Raw genomic sequence first — 19391 nt, 5'->3', positions numbered from 1 at the left:
GACTTTCCAGATAGTCAGCAGCCAGCCAACTGAACCAGGCAACATCAATTAACGTTCAGTACTCCACCATCTTATGAAAGTCATTACATATTCAAAACGGACTGGCCAGAGCATATCAGCACAATATAGCTTTCTCTCAGGGCTGTGACGGGCACCACAGACTGTCCAGTTTTGTATAATTTCAGGAAATAGCTGAGGATTTACATTAATTACTGAGGATTTACAAGTGCCCACTGAGGTCTATACAAGTATAGACGAATCAGAATGTTCCTCCTACTTTTACATTTGTCATCAAGTCACTCTCTGGAGGTAAATATGTTCCATGTGATTTTTGACTAGACTAAAGAAAATCCCCAAAATCTGCTGTTGAAGGCTGTAACACAAGTAATCCCAGCCTCCCACATACGTTCTTGCTTACTTTATTCTACTTCTTTAATCTGTTTCAGTCCTGTTTACTGTTGTGTATATAGTTTGAAATATTATTCAGTCTCTACTTCAAAGAACAACAAATTGCCATTCAATAAATTTTTATTCAAATTTCAAGCAGAGTACTATTCCATCTTTCATACCTCCTACATCATGTTGCCTGCATGCAGAAGACTGCCTTCAATTCCTATAATGATGTCCCTATATTCGAAATCATGGTTTCCAACACAAAATTTACCATGGGCCAGTGAATAATGATACTTTATTCAGAGTTTAGACAAGCCAGTAGATAGGAAATATGGCAAAAAAAAGTTTCACAGACTGGCAAAACTTTACTGTAGAGATTGGGAAACAGTGGTCTAAATCAGTGCTACTCAAAGTGTGGTCCGCAGACCGATGCCAGTCCGCAAACTGTTTGTAACCAGACCACAAGGAACTGGAAATACAAATTGGAAATACGAATTTACAATTTGTCACAGATGTTACTGGTGCACGACGATTTGTATTTCACAAAAGTTTTAGTCTGATACGGATTGGAAATAAAAGAAACTGGTCCTTCACCACAAATAGTTTGAGAAGCACTGGTCTAAATGATTATAAAAATTATTTATGAACTTGTTTCACATTATGAGTATATATTTTAAAAAGTTCTATTACTATTTCATAATGTACAAATTACTATTACCATTTAATAATGTACAAAATATTAGATATCACACTTTAAAACAGTTTTAAAAACTCTTATAACGTCTAACTCTTTCAACTTTTAACTCATTAACAAAAAAAAATAATAATAAAAAAATAAATTAAAAAAATAATAAATAAATAATCTTTAAAATACAAAATTTACCTTCATTGCTATCAGCAGCAGAAAGTTTGAGAACTGACTGGTCTAAGCTCAAGAATCGATGAATATGTGCAGCTGCCTTACAAGTGAAAAAACACCTTAGTATTAATTTCCATTAATTTATTCCATCAATGCAAAAATTCTTATATGGTATATGCTAAAGTATACCAAATTATCAAAAGAATAATTCATCAACAGAATCGCAAGAAAATGAAGATCCTGATGAATAAACATATTACGCTGCATTGTTTTGTAATAATTTAACAAATTTAATTACTTAAACTATATGTTTAAATGAACCACACATTTCAGAGGTCTGTGCCACATTCTAAGGTAAAAAAACTTAATTTAAAAAAAAAAAATTCACATGATAGCTAATTTCTTCATCTTCTTGGTCTGATGCAAGGAATCAATAAACTAAGCACACAAAGAGAACAGTAGCCTAAGAATTCTATGCTCCACATAGAATTCTTGGGCTACTGTTCCTGTGGGGAGAGGGTGAAGCAATCAGTTCTACTGTTCACCTGCTGTTACTGTGTGATGCCTAATGGTTAGCAGTACAAAGCCCTTGCTTTAGCTGACAATTCAGGAATCACCTGGGCAGATGGAGGGAGGCACTTTACAGCTTGCTCCAGATGCAATGTTTTGGTCACACAATGGTGGCCTCCTGCTGTTGTTATTTACAGGTGGCAGCTGCTTCTCTGTGCTTTGGTGACTACTTGTTTTAGTCCAAGAAGTCAAATAGTCCATTTATGGACAGCATTGGGCACTCAGCTTAGGTGGCATAATACATTGTCATCTGCCACTCATTTGTGGAGGTCTGGGTTCACTTCTCTTCAATGACTGGAGGAATTTCTAAAGTTGCTTTCAATTGATGCTGTAGTTAGCTGATCTTAGGCAAAGAGAGAGAGCAGGTTTCTGCATGAGTTAATAGGATTTTTCAGCCAGCATAACATGCAAATCAGTGCCTGTTTACACACACACGCACACACACACACACACAGAGAGAGAGAGAGAGAGAGAGAGAGAGAGAGAGAGAGAGAGAGAGAGAGAGAGAGAGAGAGAGAGAGAGAGAGAGATGTGAGTGAAAAGTTCCAGTGCCATCAAAACAATAGTTTCAATTTGAATTTGAGGATGGCATGAATTAGGCCTATATCTCGGCTATATCTTTGCTGATGTAGAATTATGAATCTGGAGGGGGGGAGGATCTTCCCAACTTCTCTATTTGTGGTATTTATGAAATACTTTTGAATGCAGAAGCTTCCGTAAAAAGCCTTGTCTTTTCTGTTGAGCTATGTTCAGGATTTTGGGTTCTTTAATGCTCTATCTATGAATTTCAATAAATGAATGACAGGCAATGCCACTTTGATGTCTTTTCCCAGTGTGAAAACTGCAAAAAAGGCCTGTTCCTGAGTCATTTTCTGCAGTTTTCAGAGTTTCTGTCTCAGCCACATAGTACTTGATGTATTATATGGAAAGCAGATATGCACTTCTGATTCTTACAGTGGGGGGGGGGGGGAGAAATAATAATCGAAGAGCTGCTTAAGATTTTTGTTGTTGCTGATCACAAGCATTGTCATTTTGAAATTCTGTTAAATAGTGTCACCTATTCTTGGGTAGAAGGAGAAGATGAAGTGTGAGCCGTCTGGGATCATTTTATTTTATTTTTCAATTGAGACATCCTGAGATAGCCTTTGACTAAGAAGGTATGTTTACAGAATTCCAACCAAGTAGACATATTAACAAGGAGGTTAAACGTTAAATTAAAATTAAGGAAAAAGTTGCCTCCAAGGGTGTTAACACTGATTGCATGGGAAAATTCAAAGGTCAGCTAGACAGTCACCCAGGTGGGGAGGGGAATACACAGGTTCAAATTTCATCAGAGAATGTAGTTAGCATATCAGTATTATTAGTTTTTATATTTTATTATTATTATTAATTTTTATATATTTAACTTTTATTGTTATTTATTTATTTATTTATTTATTTTTTTTGGCTAGTGAAGGAAGCTTTTGAGCTTCCTTCCATACAACTAATACTCTTCTAAATATGTGATCAGTTCTACCATAACTATTTACAAACTTTTACATAACAAATCCTTAAATTAGATATCTCTATCCCAATGTTAGAAAATTAGATACCATGTTAAGAAAAATACTAGAATTCACACTTACTTTTATGAAATTAACTTAGACATCAGTTTTTAAAGTTAAAATCTCAAAGTCATCATCAGCATTACATCTGCAGTTGTCAATAAGTACCTCACACACCTATATCAGATAAAGTGCAATGGTATTCAGAGTTTCAGTGTGTCCACAAGGAAGAATCTCTGAAAGCTGTCTAACCATGTCATCTTACTTTTTAGAGGTCCAATAAACCATCTGGGTCTGGTGTGAGAAGATGTTAACATTGACTACTACATCATGTGATCCAGTAGTCAATATTTGCAGTATACAGTCTTCTTGTTGTTAGTAGTGAGAGTTAGGAGATGTTTACTTATCACCACTTGTCTCCAAGATGTGATTTCTAAGTTGTCATACAAGATTGCCCTTGAGATGGCAAATGGTAAAGTTTGCCTGGGATTCTATTTAGTTATCTTAAGAGCCAATATCAAACAAAGTTTTTAAATTGAACCTTGGAGATGAGGACCAAATTTGTGATGGATATGAGTGAACAGAAATCACATTCATTAATATACTGAATCTCCAGCTTTGGATTTCCAATGCCAGTAATCTCTTGTATGGTGAATCAAAGCACTAAGTGGGTTTTACTTCTGATGTATTCAGGAACTGTCTTCTGTACTCTGAAAGTAGATTAGAGTTCTACTGGGAAGTTGGCACTTTGGTGGAGCTTCATCAGCTCTTTGCAGATACATATTTGATGTTTTTTTGTTTTGTTACTACTATTGAAAATAGGAGAAATATATAGAAAAGGTGTATATAATATAAATAGTTATACAAGGAAGTTTTTAAATTTTATTTAAACATAGGGGTATACATAAATCTTGGAAGGCTGTCTCAATAACCAAGAAATGTCAAGAACAATCTCATTTAAATAATATGTTAAAATAAAAATAAGACAGCAACATCGACAGCTATTCTATTAATACTAATGACTTAGTCTCTCTCTTTACTTACACCTAAAGCCTACTACACACACATATCAAACCAAAAGTCAAGCTTGTATTTAATACCCTTGTGCCACTTAAGGTGCACAAATGCTAAAGCAATTAAGTGACTTTCTCAGTTAGTTGGGTCAAGAATGCTTGGCCCAGTCAGAAGACAACCACACACCCCCATCATACACCTTGATGCATATGTGACCTCATCAGCAACAGGTATTCATATCAATATACAAATCTATATTAAATATTTTTTTCTCTACTTTTCAACCACTGCAGAATTCAGCACCAAATGACTTGTTCAGCTTTGCAGGATTAAATGAAGTCTCAATGGGCTGTGAAAATGCTTACTAGGGTTTGGGAAACACCAGTGATCACACTTGCCATCAGATTTTATTACTTGCTCTTTGAAAACTAGTAATAAAATCTGAGTGTGAAAATTGGAAAAGTGAAATTTTTTGCTGGTTGATATTCACTCGTGCTGACTCACACCACAAAAACTTCAACTATGATAGATGAGGAAAAGACACCCACATGTGTCTTTGCATCTGCTGCCACACTGTGTTGATGGCCATGTGCCAAGAATTAAGTGGGCCATCAACACAGAAATAAATTTTTAATTATACCATATATTTTTAAGCAGGCCACCCATACACTCAAACTGTCTGAGTGTGTTTGGTCCATTTAAAACTAATTTCAGTTACTTTTAAATTTATAATAAATATTTTCATTCAGTCTTTCTACCCTCAACTATCTAATCACATTCATCCTGGAATTCATTTATTCTGGTCAAATATTCTCACATTTGATTATGCTGTAGCTCTTAGCAAATTTGTGAACATGCCAATAACAACTCTCAGCACTGCACCAAAAAATCAGTCCTTAATAAATTAAGTTTGATGCAAAGAACCCACAGCTAATGGCACATGTACACTTGAATGCTGAGAATAATAAGCTTGAAAAGTCCCAATCTCTATTAGACACTATATGAATTGTCATAATGAAAAACCTTCTAGGGCCTGAACATTCAAGATTACTCATCGACACAATCTAACAATATGTGGTCTTTTGGATACACTAAAAAAAAGTTACTCATTCTTCAAGTGGGGACGTTTATGTTGTTTTGTTTATGATACCTTTGATGTTCCCTTGTGGCAGTGCAAATAACTATAGAACTTACAAATGGCTCTAATGTCTTTTCAGTGAATGATACTATCTACAATGGCTATTTGTGTTTTGTCTGTTCACTTTCATCAGTGTTCAAGTGTATATACAGCTTCAAGAAACATTAGCTGTTCATTCCCACACAATCAAAAATTACAAAAAAATGTTGATTTTGATTCTCAATTCATTTCAATTGTAACGATATGATGATTGTCAGTGAATTTTTGCTGCAAATCACAATCTCACAGTATATACAATCAACCACCAATTAATATAAGAATACTGAAGCCAAATAAATTATCACTATCTATACCATGATGGTGCAGCATTATTCCCCTTAGATTCGGTGCTCGTTTTCTGTACACGCATGTTGCACCCTCCTTGGTGTAGCACCTTAAGGCTTACATTCTTTTGAGAGAGATGAAGCCAGCTCTGTCAAACTGTCCTGCAATGTGGGGAAAATGATCTAAAAGGGACATGTCTATCACAATAAGAGGAAGAACATTCATAAAAGTGACACTACTCACCATTTAATTAATGAAATCACAGATTCAAAATGAAAGAACCCAAAATCCTAAATGTAGCTCACCACTAGAAAACCATGACTTTATAGAAGTCTTCCGCCAAGAACTACATAAATTTAATCAACAGAAACAATGGGGGAAGTTTCATAGAAGCCATAATTCTCAATCAACAAGAATACTAGATGTAGTTCAGCTCATGATGTCCACAAGTGTATTAAATGAAGTAAGCTAGCAAAGCACAGTGGAGTTGCTGCCATTGCTATACAGCCAACACATCACACTGCATCTGGAGTAAGCAAGTGTCTCCTATCCAGGCAGTCAGTTCAGTTGGCAACTAAGAAACAAGTAAGGTTTAACTTATTATTTATTATTATTTTTTTTACAGTAACCAGAAGCAAAGCCTTGACTTCAATGGGAGATTTTAATTATCACAACTTTAAGTTCTCATATATCATAGGTGGTAGATGACTTTCATCAACCGGTAAAATACCACCACTTTGCTTATTGGAGGCTTGAAGAGGTGAAACCCATGTTTAGTCTCTAGAGCAAAGTTTCTGGCATCCCCCTCCCGCCATACTTCTCCTTCAACCCATGCACTGTACTAAGTACTATAGGTTTTGATACCTTTTGTGTTTGGGGTTTTCATAAAACAAAAAAATTATACATTATAGTATTTTTAAAATTAAAAATATTATAATATAAAAATCAGAATATGGTGTTTAAAACCAATGAATTAAATATAAAGCTCCAGAATCACAAGTAAGTTTGTTCTTGAATGCAATTTAATTAATGAAAAACACATCGATCATATTGCACTATATTATCATCACAGCAGTTGACACATAGGAGATGAAATGTGGCATGGCAGTTGCTTTTTAAACAGAAATAATATAATTATAATTACATCAGTTATTTTTCATTTGCAGCTAGCTTTAAAAAATTAAAACTACATATCTGTAACCAAATTTACACAAAACTTGTAAAATAGTGCTAGTATTAATCAGGCTAAAGGATACAAAGAAGTGCACTTATTCTGTATCAACCTAAAATGCCTTGATCAGGTCACCCCTAAGGTGCCTAGACCTCAGGCTGTGCAATTCATATCTTCTAAGATGCACCTCATAGGAACAGGAAACAGCACTTGTAGCCAATTCAGCTGCCTTTCTTTAGACCCTTCTATAGAAGCTCTATGTCCTTTTTAAGTGAGGACTTCAGATCTGAATACAATATTACAAATGTAGTCTCACCGTTGTTTTAAAAATAAAAATATCCTTCCCCTCTAGCAAAGGTACTACAATTCACTGATGGTACACCCTGAGTGTTCCTGTCTGCTCACTTACACTGTAAGGAGAATTTCACTTCCAGGTTTCTTTTCTCTAAATGCATTTAGCAGGATTAAACTTTAGTTGCCATCTTTCAGACAATATCTGTAACCAATCTACACTCAGTGATCACTGAATCACCTACCTAATATGGTGTTGGGCCACCGTTCGTATGGATAACAGCTGCTATTCACCCATGCATTAACTCCATTAGATGTCTGAAGATATCTGTAGGGATCTACAGCCACACTGCCTGCAATGCTTTCCACAGTGTCAGAATAAATGACGGCTGTGTGTTAATATGCCTCGCTTCCCATTGAAAAACATCCCACATGTGTTCAATTGGATTAAGGTAAGCCAAATTTGGAGGCCAATCAAGATGGGTGATATCTTTACTGTGTTCTTTGAACCACTTGTGCACAGTGTGGGCTCGACAACACAGCACATTATCATCTTGGAAGATCCCATTTCTGTCTGGGGAAAAAATGCAACATGGCAGAGTGCATATGGTCTCCTAAGAGCTGCCAGCAGACATCATCAGTGAAACATTGGTCCATACACACCAGGGGTCCTAGTTTCTGCCAGCAAAACATGTTCCATATTAAGCAACCACTGCCACCTGTCTGGAAGCTATGCGGCACAGTCCATTACAGATGGGGTGATCATGATCAGCGATCACTGAGAGTATGTCATTAAGAAGCTGATCAGCCTGACCTTAATTACCATATTTTCTGAACAATAAAACTCTTTTTTTTTTTTTTTTTCAAATGTTAAGTAAAATTTTCCTGCATCATATAGTTTGAAGATATACTAGGTCAGGGGTAGCGAACCTTTTTAAGGGTGCATGCCAAAATTGGCTAAATATTTTAATAAACTACCCTTGCATGTTCCTCTGAATTTTGCACAATATATAATTTTTCTCTTACACATTTTACTTGACAAAAGTGTAACAAAAAAAAAAAAAAAATGAAATAAAAGACATTATTTCAAAGATGCTTTATTAAAGGTATTAAAATAAAATCCTTCATAAAAAAAATTTTACTTTTAGCTTACATAACAAAATTTAATATAAAATGATAAATCTCTCATATTATAAATATAAAACATCAAAACTAAAGGAAAGGAAAGTAAGTATATTTAACATCACTGAGACTTCTGTTGCTGCATCATCGATGACAGATACTTTATATTAGGCAAAGAGAACAAGCATGCACAAGTCGTGACTCAAGGTGGATTCCTGGAGTGATGTTTTGAAGTTTGAAATTTTTTTGGGCTTCTCTGAATTGCGTATGCCCAAAACATTTGTACATGTGCCACTTTGGGCATGCATGGCATGAGTTCGCCACCCACTTCTGTATTAGGTGCACCTAATGATGCCTTTACTGAATATTCCAGTATATAAGTTAACTTCTATTTTTTTCCCTTGAAAATTCATACTTTATTTGCCGTATAAGTCGACCCCTTTTTAGAGTCTTATTTTGCATTTTGTGTGTGTATGTATTACAGTAAAATCTACATTAATAACTATTTACTAATTTTTAATTCAATTATTTCAGTTCTGTCAAGATGACATTGATATTTTGTTATAATGAAACAGAAAACTAAGGAAAGTATTAAGCATACGCAGTACTCCCTTATGTAGACAGTCAAGAAACCAAAACTCTAAGCATAACTGATATGTTATTGCTCTTACTCATGCTATATGTACATGGGAGGCTTTTATTAAGTTGTTGTTATGTTTTTAAAGCGGTCTTACCAAGAAAGGCTTCAATTCTGCAAATTGTAGCACCTTGAGACTAGGCACACCTGCAAAGTGATCTGACCGAGGTCATATGAAGGGGCATAAATTCAAATTGAGGAAGGATAGATGTGCAAAAGTTGCCTTCAGCCAGCTGGTTTATTGTTGGAAATAGTAAACTGAAAAAAGTTGCATCTCTTCTCATGGAAGTAGGAGTTTGAATAAATTCAAGGAACATCTAGACAAACTATTGGAGGGGATGGACAGATGATATGGGAATCGTTGGCTTTTTTTTTGGTTGATGCTGCATAAGCTTGCTTTCTTGCATCATTTACCACTACTAATACTAATAATAGATCTCAAAACTTTGTCTCCATCTATTTAAAAATTCTAATTTGTCAACAGGAATGGGCAAACTAAGTTGTATCTTAATGATAAACTCACATATGCTGACAGCCAAACCTTGGCTTTCACTTGCAGGTATTGTAAATCAGTATAAAGGTATGGCAATGAAGAAGTACATTAAAAAAGAAGAATAAATTGGAAGTTTAATGCATTAATAAGATTATCATAAGATTGAGATAATTCCCTTGTACCAGGGATGTTCTAATATCTTCCCAAACCACAGAGTAGATGCAAAAGATGCGATGGGCAACCAGTCCAGTGAACTTTACATCAGTAGTGAGTAAGATCGTGGAGTCTATGAAGGTATCCTTAGTGGAACAAAGCATGGGTTAGGGGAGGCTGACCAATCAAGATAATTATTATGATAAAGCCATAAAAAAGTTGGGTTCAAGAAACAACCTTAACATTATCTCAACTTCAGTAAAGCTGCTGATATGGTTCCCCCATTCATATAAACTGGAGAAAAGTGGGATTACTGGTAAAATCCTTTGTTGGTTCAGGTACTGACTAAATGAATGGGGAGGGAGCGAGAAGTCAAAAATGGACATTTCTCAGGATGGTCAAGTGTAATAAGTGAAATCCCTCACGGTTCACTTCTGGGGCTCCTCTTGTTTCTAACCTTCCTTAATGCCATTGGCAAGGGAGTACATGTAAAGTTGTTAAAGTCTACTAATAATTTAAAGGAGGAGTGGTTAACGCCCAGAACCATGCCATTATACTTCCAAATTTTTTGAAGCAACCAGCTGGTGAGGGGCATTAATTGATCTTATGAACAACAGCTTAAAATGAGCAGATTGATTGCAAAACTTAGAAACTAGACAACTTGGAAGAGGAGGAAATAATTTAGGTATATAAGGCATCTCAAAGGAAATCAGTATAGTGAATGAAGGAGGTATATTTTCACTAGGAGGAAAGATACGAATTAGAGGCCACAAATATAAAATTTCAGGAGGTAACATAAGGATTGATCTCATAAAGTTTAACTTTAAGCGGCATATTACAGATCACTGAAATAAATTACCTGTCATGGTGATCTTAGTAGAGAATTTGGTAAAGTTCTAAGTGGAATTGGATAATCACTTTTTAGCAATAGGGAAAGTACAAAAATAGAGGAAATTTATGATTATTATTATATATATATTTTTTGGTATATGCAGAATTCTGATTCCTTGTATCATTTAACCAATTTTACTCATAATACTAATAATTGAAAACTATCAGTTTTTTGTCTTAAAACAACTAATATTTCTGATAGCTTCACTGATTGGCGAAAGTGCATCTTTAATTCATTAAATGTGTTTATCTAATGGTAAAATATTATAATAATTGATTAAAAGTAAAAGTACCTGTTCAAAGTCTTCATTTTGAAGAGCAGTCTGCACGCCATCTGCACAAAATTTCAGATCTAGTATATCCTCAACACGCTGCATACTTTCCATAACTCTGCTCTGTAAGGTTTTATATCCCACCAACAAATATAATGTAAATAATAACATCACAATATTTATTACTCATGCTAAAGCTAATAAACAGAACAAAATTTCATAAATTAATTTTAAAGGGAGGAGTCATTTCAAAAGTGTTCTATTAAGTCCTGCCATTAGAAAACACACAAAAAAAAAAAAATCTACCATGCTATTCACAGTGACCTGGCAGTAGTGACACTACTAATTATAAAAGTCAGAATTTCTCTGTCAGTTAAAGAAGCCATAAATCCCAAAAAGTATAATAATAAAATGGAAAAGTCAGTACAAAACAATACATCATGGCGTGAAAAAAATGCTTTTAATCAGCAGGGAAAATTATAACAGGGATGCACAGCAGTACTTAGAATAAATGCCAGTGCTATTCACTGCTGATCAGCATTTAGCAGCCAGGATACTGTGGGACAAACATTAACTTACAACAATTTTTTCAGAAGTCATAAGTTGCGCATTACTCTGCTACAACAACATGCACTGACAGCTTTTTCACTGTCCAAGACAACAGTGCCACAGTGTGATAATTTCTGGAAATTTCTAGCCACAGCTTGTACACTAAGAAAGAGAGGTCAAACATTCAGAAAACTGCAGTTTGTGAATAGGATGATATAACTGTATGTGAATATTACTCTTCTGTTGGGTGTGCAAATATAGAGAGAGTTTGGCAGGAAATTACAGAAATTCATTAGCAACTTTAGTTATATGACTAAGTAAATAAGTTGAAATGCCTGTATCAGTTGATGAGTACACATCTTTGTAGTATTTGGAGTGAGCCAGCTAACTATTAGCAGCGAGTGGATGGGTGTGTTGTAATAAATACTAATTATTATATATCAGCTGCAGGTACAGGAAAGCTGGCTGCATATTCACATTATCGTGGCAACACTAAACTTCATTAACCTGATAACAGAGGAATGACTGGTTCACAGCAGCAGTATTCTATCTGTACCATGTTAGGCATTGTACACAACTGAGCATTCTACTAAAATAATGTACATTCGTATTATGTTGCATGTTACATTATGAAGGTCAGGAATGAAGTGAATCAACACCGCAAGCATTTGAAGGAACAGGATGCATGGTGGTGATGATTTCATCGGCTGTCAGTAACTTGAACAACTGATGGAACACAAGGTAATTTGTGCTCAGAATATAGTGCCCATACAAGCAGCTAGTACAGCTTTTATTTTAATTCACAATTTTTTTAAATCAAAAAGAAAGAAAAAAAAAAAAAAAGAGAGAGAAAGAGAAAGACTGGCAAATGGAAGTTTTCAGGCAAAATGCATATAAGTGGTTTGTCCTAATATCTGATTTAAAATACCAGAAAATTTGTGGATTTCCCAGTATTTTAAATCCTGAGCATTTTAAAAATTTTACTCATGTGGCATCAGCATATTTCAAATTTTATTCAGAGTAACTGTCCAAAAATTGTGAAGAAAGATTTCATATTTAAAGAAGCTATTCCAATTCACTCTATTTTGATTTAACTATTGATAGAAAGATTTAAATAAAAAAAATAATAAATTAAAAAAAAAAAACTAATATAGAAATGAACTGATGAAACTCTCTCTTCAGAGTAGTGATTGATTGAAGCTGGCAAAAGCCATCCTCACTAGATCACCTAGAGCAGTGGTTCCCAACTGGTGGTTCATGAGTGTTGCAGGGGGTTCGCACTAAAAATTCCGTAATGGTATCTGCTTAGCTTTACATAGGTATATTTTTGTAAACTACAAAACAGTAGAGAAATGCCAACGAAATAAACCATATCTCCCACAATTCCTTATAATTAGTTTACTATCATAAAGTATATTGTGTTAAATAAATATGTTTTCCATATTAAATGTTTTTTCATTCTCAAAGAACATAGTTATGTACAGGTACTTAATAATAATTTTATATTATTATGCAATATCACTTATAAAAATGTAGTACTGAAATGTTTTATAATAAAAATTCAGAACTATTATATGATTTCAGGGAATATAAGCTTAGCGGTTCACGATAAAAATATTATGTTGAAAGTGGTTTGCGAGTCAAAAAAGGCTGGGAACTGCTGACCTAGAGCAATATATAACATCCTTTGATGTTTCACTGAAAAAAAAAGAGTGCAAATAGAGGGCACAAAAAACCAAACATAAATGATTGATACAGTAACACCATCCACATTTCAGCATTCATGTAACATTACATCAGAATGCTCAAATGTGAACACAGTCTTAGGTTTTGTTCAATAATGGGTAAATGGGTAGAAAGCAACTCACACGGCATAATGAAGGTAGATCCCAAGTCCAGCGTGTGCGATCACCTGCACTCAATAAACAAGTTTTTTTATTTCTATGGAGTCAAACTGATTGAAATATCCAGGAGATTTAGGGAAATTTTATCCACTCCTCATTAAGAGCATTCTCCAGCTGTCTGGGCATCACAAAGGTGCTGGTTAAGAAGAAATTCATCTGCCAGTTTTGTGTCAAGCATGCACTCACTATCCTTCTCAGCAGGCATATTATCAATAAGCTATAACCTTAAAGGAAGGACATTATCATCTATGAAAATGAAACTTTATCTAAATGCTCTGGCATATGGGAGCATCAGTGATATTAGGATCTTATTTGTATACCATGTATTAATGAACAATTGTACAGAGAAATAGAGTGGGCTAGTAAATCGGAATGTCTTATAATGGGGGATTTTAACTTCCCAGATATTGACTGGAACTTGTGGGTTGGTCACTCACACACTAGTCAGACTTTTGTGGATTTATTGGATGATTGTTTTCTGCAGCAGCATGTTCAAGAGGCAACCAGAGAAAGTAATACTCTTGATATGGTTATCAGCAGTGATCATTCGTGTATTAAAAATTTGCAGATAAAGGAACCACTAGGTGGCAGTGATCACAGAGTACTGATGTGGGATTTACTTAAAGATTTAATTACCATCAGGGGTAAAGGAAAGGGTTTTTGCTTCCGTAAAGGTGAGTACAGTGATCTCCGACAGTTTTTAAATTCTGTACAGTGGGATAAACTGACGATGTTACCAACAGTAAATTCTAAGTGGGAAGCATTCAAGGAATTAATCATGGAAGCTACTAAAAATTTCATACCTATTAAGAAATATTGTTCAAGGTTTAGGCCTAAATGGTTATCAAATGAACTAATGAGACTCGTAACAGAGAAGAAAAATGCATGGGATGCATATAAATTATCAAGCGACTCGGAAGGCTATGGCAGATATAAGCTAGTCTGTAATCAGGTGACAAAGGAGGTTAGGCAGGCGAAGGCAGATTACGAGAAATCTTTGGCAAAGGATGCTAAGAAAAACAGCAAGGATTTCTTTACTTATATAAACTCTAAAAGGAAGGGGATGAATCTGATTGGTCCACTTGACATCGATGGTTCGACTGTTGATGATCCTGCTCAGATAGCAAACAAACTGAATGAGTATTTTACATCTACATTCACACATGAGGAATTATTAAGGTTTGAAAATGGCAGAAGGTTATCAAATTGTAGCAGGATACTTAATGATTTTGTAATACAGGTGACCCCCGCTTAACGCTGATCATTTGTTCCGGAAAAACAGAGCGCTAAGTGAATCCGCGCTAAGCGAGCGCCGCTTTCCCATAAGGTAACATATGTATTTATGAGCTGCGGTCGGTGCCATAGGATATTTCCTAATGAATAATAAACAGTAATGAAAAGATGCACAAATGTCGGTCAAAATATTTAATATTCAAATATTTGCACATATAAAATATTCTGCATTGCATACGTATAATTATGTGGTAACTACTTGCGTATCAAAAGTAAATTTAAAATTCCAATTAAAATAATGAATTTAATCATGAAAAATGTGTGGATTTTGAGTTGAACTTTGGCCCTCTTCCAAATAAACTAAAAGGGGTATTAATTTTAAATCCCCCGCAGCGTTACAACCAACAATAAAGTCAACCGATCCTTCGCTGCTTTGAAACCTGGCATGTTTTTTTCTTCTTTCAATATGAAACTTCTTTTAGGCATTCGTTTCCACAAAAGTCCTGCTTCAGCTATGTTATAAATTTGTTGAGCAGGATAACACACAATACCCCTCTTCAATAATTTTAACAAGTTCTTTTTTGAAAGTTTCGGCTCCTTGATCAGCACTTGCGGCTTCTCCCTGGATTTTAAATCTATTCAACCAGCCCTTACCAGTTTTAAATGGTTCCACATTTTTTTTTTTTTTCTAGGCGAGTTTTCTTCAGATCATCATATTGGCTAATCTCTTTCTCTCTCTCTCTCTTTTTTTAATATTTAACTTAACTGAATTCTGCATTGGAATATTATCTTCAATAAAATTAAAGTCTTTCCATTTCAATCCTAATAGCCGGCCTAGCCATAGTTGCTTGCAGTGGAACAGCTATCTTTTCCGCTGCAAAAATTAATTCTTTATTTTTTTATAATTGTTCTTACAGTTAAAGTTGCAAGTCCTAAATTATGGCACACATCCGTTTGTCGTTGACCGGAATCGATTCGCTTCAAAACGACTAATTTAATTTTCAAATTCAGTCTTTTTCTTACATTTATAGTCTTCGTACTGCGCCGAGACGTTGTTGCTTTTTCATTCCTATCAGTCATTATTAGCTCTTCGAAAATGTAACTGCGTTGGTTGAATTAATTACGATACAATGTTCAAGTAAACTTTCCGTTACGCACGATGTCTAATACTCTACTGAGTGATGACTAGACTTCGGATAAATGCATATAACGCAAATATTACAAGCAATATACTTGATCATTTTTTAAAATGTTGATCTCGGAACTACGTAACAAGTCACTGTACTGAAACTAAATTAGCGTGCGAGAAAATTTCACTGAGCGTGGGAAAATTTCCCAAGTCGGCGTGGGAAACGTTTTAATGCTGTTTTAATATTCATTTTCAAGCTATCGAGTTCATCAAATGAAACGATTTCGTTAATATGTCAAAAATGTAATCTGTAAAAGAGCGTTATAGTGATCTGTGACAGCGTTATAGTCAGATACGGGTTATAATATAAGAACAGCGTTATAGCGAATCAGCGTAAAGCGAACCGCGTTATAACGGGGGCCTGCTGTAACTGAAAGCAAAGTGGAGGAGAAATTGTTGAAGTTAAACATAAGAAAAGCACCTGGGATGGAGGGGATCTATCCAGTTATATTAAAGGAGGCGGCAAAGCAACTAAGCAAACCCTTAGCCATAATTATTAGAGCATCCTTGGACTCAGGAGAGGTTCCCACGGATTGGAGATGTGCAAATGTATCCCTAATTCACAAAGGGGGATCGAAGTATGACACGAGTAATTACAGACCAGTTAGTTTAACTTCTGTTCCGGGTAAAATAATGGAGTCACTGGTTAAAGATGCATTGCAGGATCATCTAGACAACACTGCAGCAATAATTCAGACACAGCATGGGTTTGTTAAGGGAATGTCTTGTCTGACAAATTTGATAGGATATTATGATGTGGTTACAAAGGAACTGGATGCAAAAAATAATTTTGATATCATATATTTGGATTTCAGGAAAGCTTTTGACACTGTTGCGCATGGAAGACTATTGTACAAATTGGAGCAGAATGGTATTAAGGGTAAGTTGCTACAATGGATAAAAGGATGGTTAAGTGGGAGAAGACAGAGGGTGGTAATCAATGGGTGCTGCTCTTCTTGGACTAATGTTATTAGTGGAGTCCCACAGGGTTCGGTGTTAGGTCCACTGTTGTTTTGTATATTTATCAATGATATTGATGAAGGTATATCAGGCTTAATGTCGAAGTTTGCAGATGATACAAAGGTTGGCAGGGTTGTTAATGACAGTAATGGCAGTGTGCTACTGCAACAGGATCTAGATAATTTGGGCAGATGGGCTAAGAAGTGGCAACTGAAGTTTAACCTTGACAAATGCAAAGTACTGCATATGGGTAGAAGTAACCCCAGAGAAACGTACCAACTGTGTGGTACTACACTTAAGGTGGTAGAAAATGAAAAAGACCTGGGAGTAATTGTGCAGTCAGATATGAAGTTTTCTGAGCAATGTAGACAGGCTGCCAGGGCAGGTCATGGGGTTTTGTCAATGATATATAGGAATTTTGCTAGCAGGGAAAAGGAGGTGATTATCCCTCTGTATAAGGCAATGGTCAAGCCACGGCTTGAGTACTGCATACAGGTCTGGAGGCCTCATTTTAGGAAGGATGTAGATTTACTTGAGCGTGTACAGAGAATGGCAACAAGATTGGTGATGGGAATGAAGGGATCCTCTTACCAAGAGAGGCTTAAGTTCTGCAAATTGCAGTGGCTGGAGACTAGGCACCTGCGCGGTGATCTGATTGAGATGTATAAGGCCTTGAATGGGTTGAGCACGCTGAATTCTGATGGGATCCTTCCACTTGTTCAGATTACGAACCTAAGGGAGCATAAATTCAAATTAAGAAAAGACAGATGTAGATTAGATGTGCAGAAATTTGCCTTTAGCCAGTGGGTGGTTAATTGCTGGAACAAACTTCCATCTGTTGTTGTGGAAGTTGATAGGTTGAATAAATTTAAGGAGGAACTGGACAGGCATTTGGAGGGAATGGTGTGATTTTTTTTTTTGGCTGATGCTGCATAAGCTCATACACTTGCTTTCTTGCATCAAATGCCACTGCTACTACTACTACTACTACCTTTATATAATTTTAACAGATATGGACTCACCAAGAATCTAGTTGCAAGATGAACTTGGAGCTGGTCTGTGAAAGGTGCTTGGTTTCAGTGAGCAGAGATTCACCTACAAAGTTTCTGAGAACAGTCCCTGTGGATCCCATGGTGGAATTCAGCCAACGGAATGCCAAACTATTGGCCAGTGTATATAAAGCCCTGTTTGGCAAAGATGACTGTATTTGGTATGAGTCAGTACAAGTCATTCCACAAGCACACAAAAACTCATGTTGCAATTGCACAGCATTCAGCAGTCAGTTCTGATAAGCAGTTAAACTGAAATAGTAGTCATCTGTTAGCAAAGTAATGGATGGTCTTAATCTTATACAGTTCCAGTCTCTTAGAATTGATTTCAGAGTCAACTGAATTTTGTGATACTCTGCGCACTTTTTTTTTTTTTTTTAATGAACAGCCCAAACACGAAAGGTATCAAAACCTATAGTACTTAGCACCATGCAAATGGAGAAGGGGAAGGGGTGCCAGAAACTTTGCTCTAGAGACTAAACATGGTTTTCACCGCTTCAAGCCACCAAAAAGCAAAGTGGTGGTATTGCACCAGCTGATGAGTCATCTACCACCTAGTGTTAGTATTAGTATTATATTATCGTATTATTAGTGCTATTTTATATTAGTAGTGGCACTAGTCAGTATTAGTACCAGTAGTATCGTGCATGGGTTGAAAGAGAAGGGGGGATGCCAGAAACTTTGCTCTTAGAGACTAAACGTGATTTTCACCACTTCAAGCCTCCAATAAGCAAAGGGATGGTATTGAACTGATTGATGAGCGTCATCTACCACCTAGTGTTAGTCTTAATACATATTAGTATTATGTTATATTATAGTATCATATCAGTGCTATTTTATATTAGTATTAGTACTAGTAGTACCATGCATGAGTTGAAGGAGAAGGGGAGGGAGGCCGGAAACTTTGCTCTAGAGACTAAACATGAGTCCCACCACTTCAAGCCTCCAATAAAAGTGGTGGTATTGCACCAGTTGATGAGCGTCATCTACCACCTAGTGTTAGTATTAGTACTAGTAAGTATTAGTATCACATTATAGTATCATATTATTAGTGTTATACTAATATTAGTAGTGGTACTAGTATTAGTATTATATTATTAGTGTCATATTATACTAATATTAGTTGTAGTACTAAGTAGTATTAGTTAGTAGTAGTTTTGAGAATAATACCATAGTTACTAGTAACTGTAGTATTATTCTCAAAACTTAATATCATAAAAGCAGTCTATGAAGAAGGAAAAGATGTGGATGACTTTTTTCAAAGCCAGACAGTGACATTGCCAAAAAGAGGAAATGCGACAGTGTGTAAAAACTACCGAACCATCAGTCTGCTTAGCCACGCATCCAAAATACTTTCGAACATAATAAAACACAGAATTAAACTGAAAACAGAACAGTTTTTAAGTGAAGATCAGTTTGGTTTCCGAAATAGAAGAGGAACACAAGAAGTCATCTTAGCACTACGCACAATTGTAGATAGAAGAATAATCATAAATAAAACCACACACATATAGCTTTTATTGATCTAGAAAAAGCATTTGACAGTATTCTCTGGGAGAAGCTTTTCAGCGTCATGAAGAAGGCCCAGTTTGATTGGAGAGACTGATGAGCCATCAAAAAATTATATGAAAATCA

The 19391-nt window shown here is 35.6% G+C and overlaps 1 protein-coding gene across 2 annotated transcripts in view; it reads right to left on the bottom strand.

Annotated features, from left to right (window-relative positions):
- Positions 1–19391, bottom strand: part of Cog4 (conserved oligomeric Golgi complex subunit 4) — a 182687-nt gene that overhangs the window by 148033 nt on the left and 15263 nt on the right. For both annotated transcript variants that reach the window (XM_090376878.1, XM_090376879.1), the window contains exons 4-5: positions 10894–10995; positions 1277–1352 (exon numbers count right to left, since the gene is read on the bottom strand). In XM_090376878.1, coding sequence (XP_090233004.1) covers positions 1277–1352; positions 10894–10995 — 178 coding nt within the window. The remainder of the gene's footprint in view (positions 1–1276; positions 1353–10893; positions 10996–19391) is intronic.

The sequence above is a fragment of the Mastigoproctus giganteus genome, chromosome 7 (genome assembly GCF_048544385.1).
Source record: "Mastigoproctus giganteus isolate SK-2022 chromosome 7, ASM4854438v1, whole genome shotgun sequence".
Lineage (NCBI taxonomy): Eukaryota > Metazoa > Arthropoda > Arachnida > Uropygi > Thelyphonidae > Mastigoproctus > Mastigoproctus giganteus.
The sequence above is the reverse complement of the archived record's forward strand: the minus strand, read 5'-3'. Positions and strand labels throughout refer to the sequence as shown.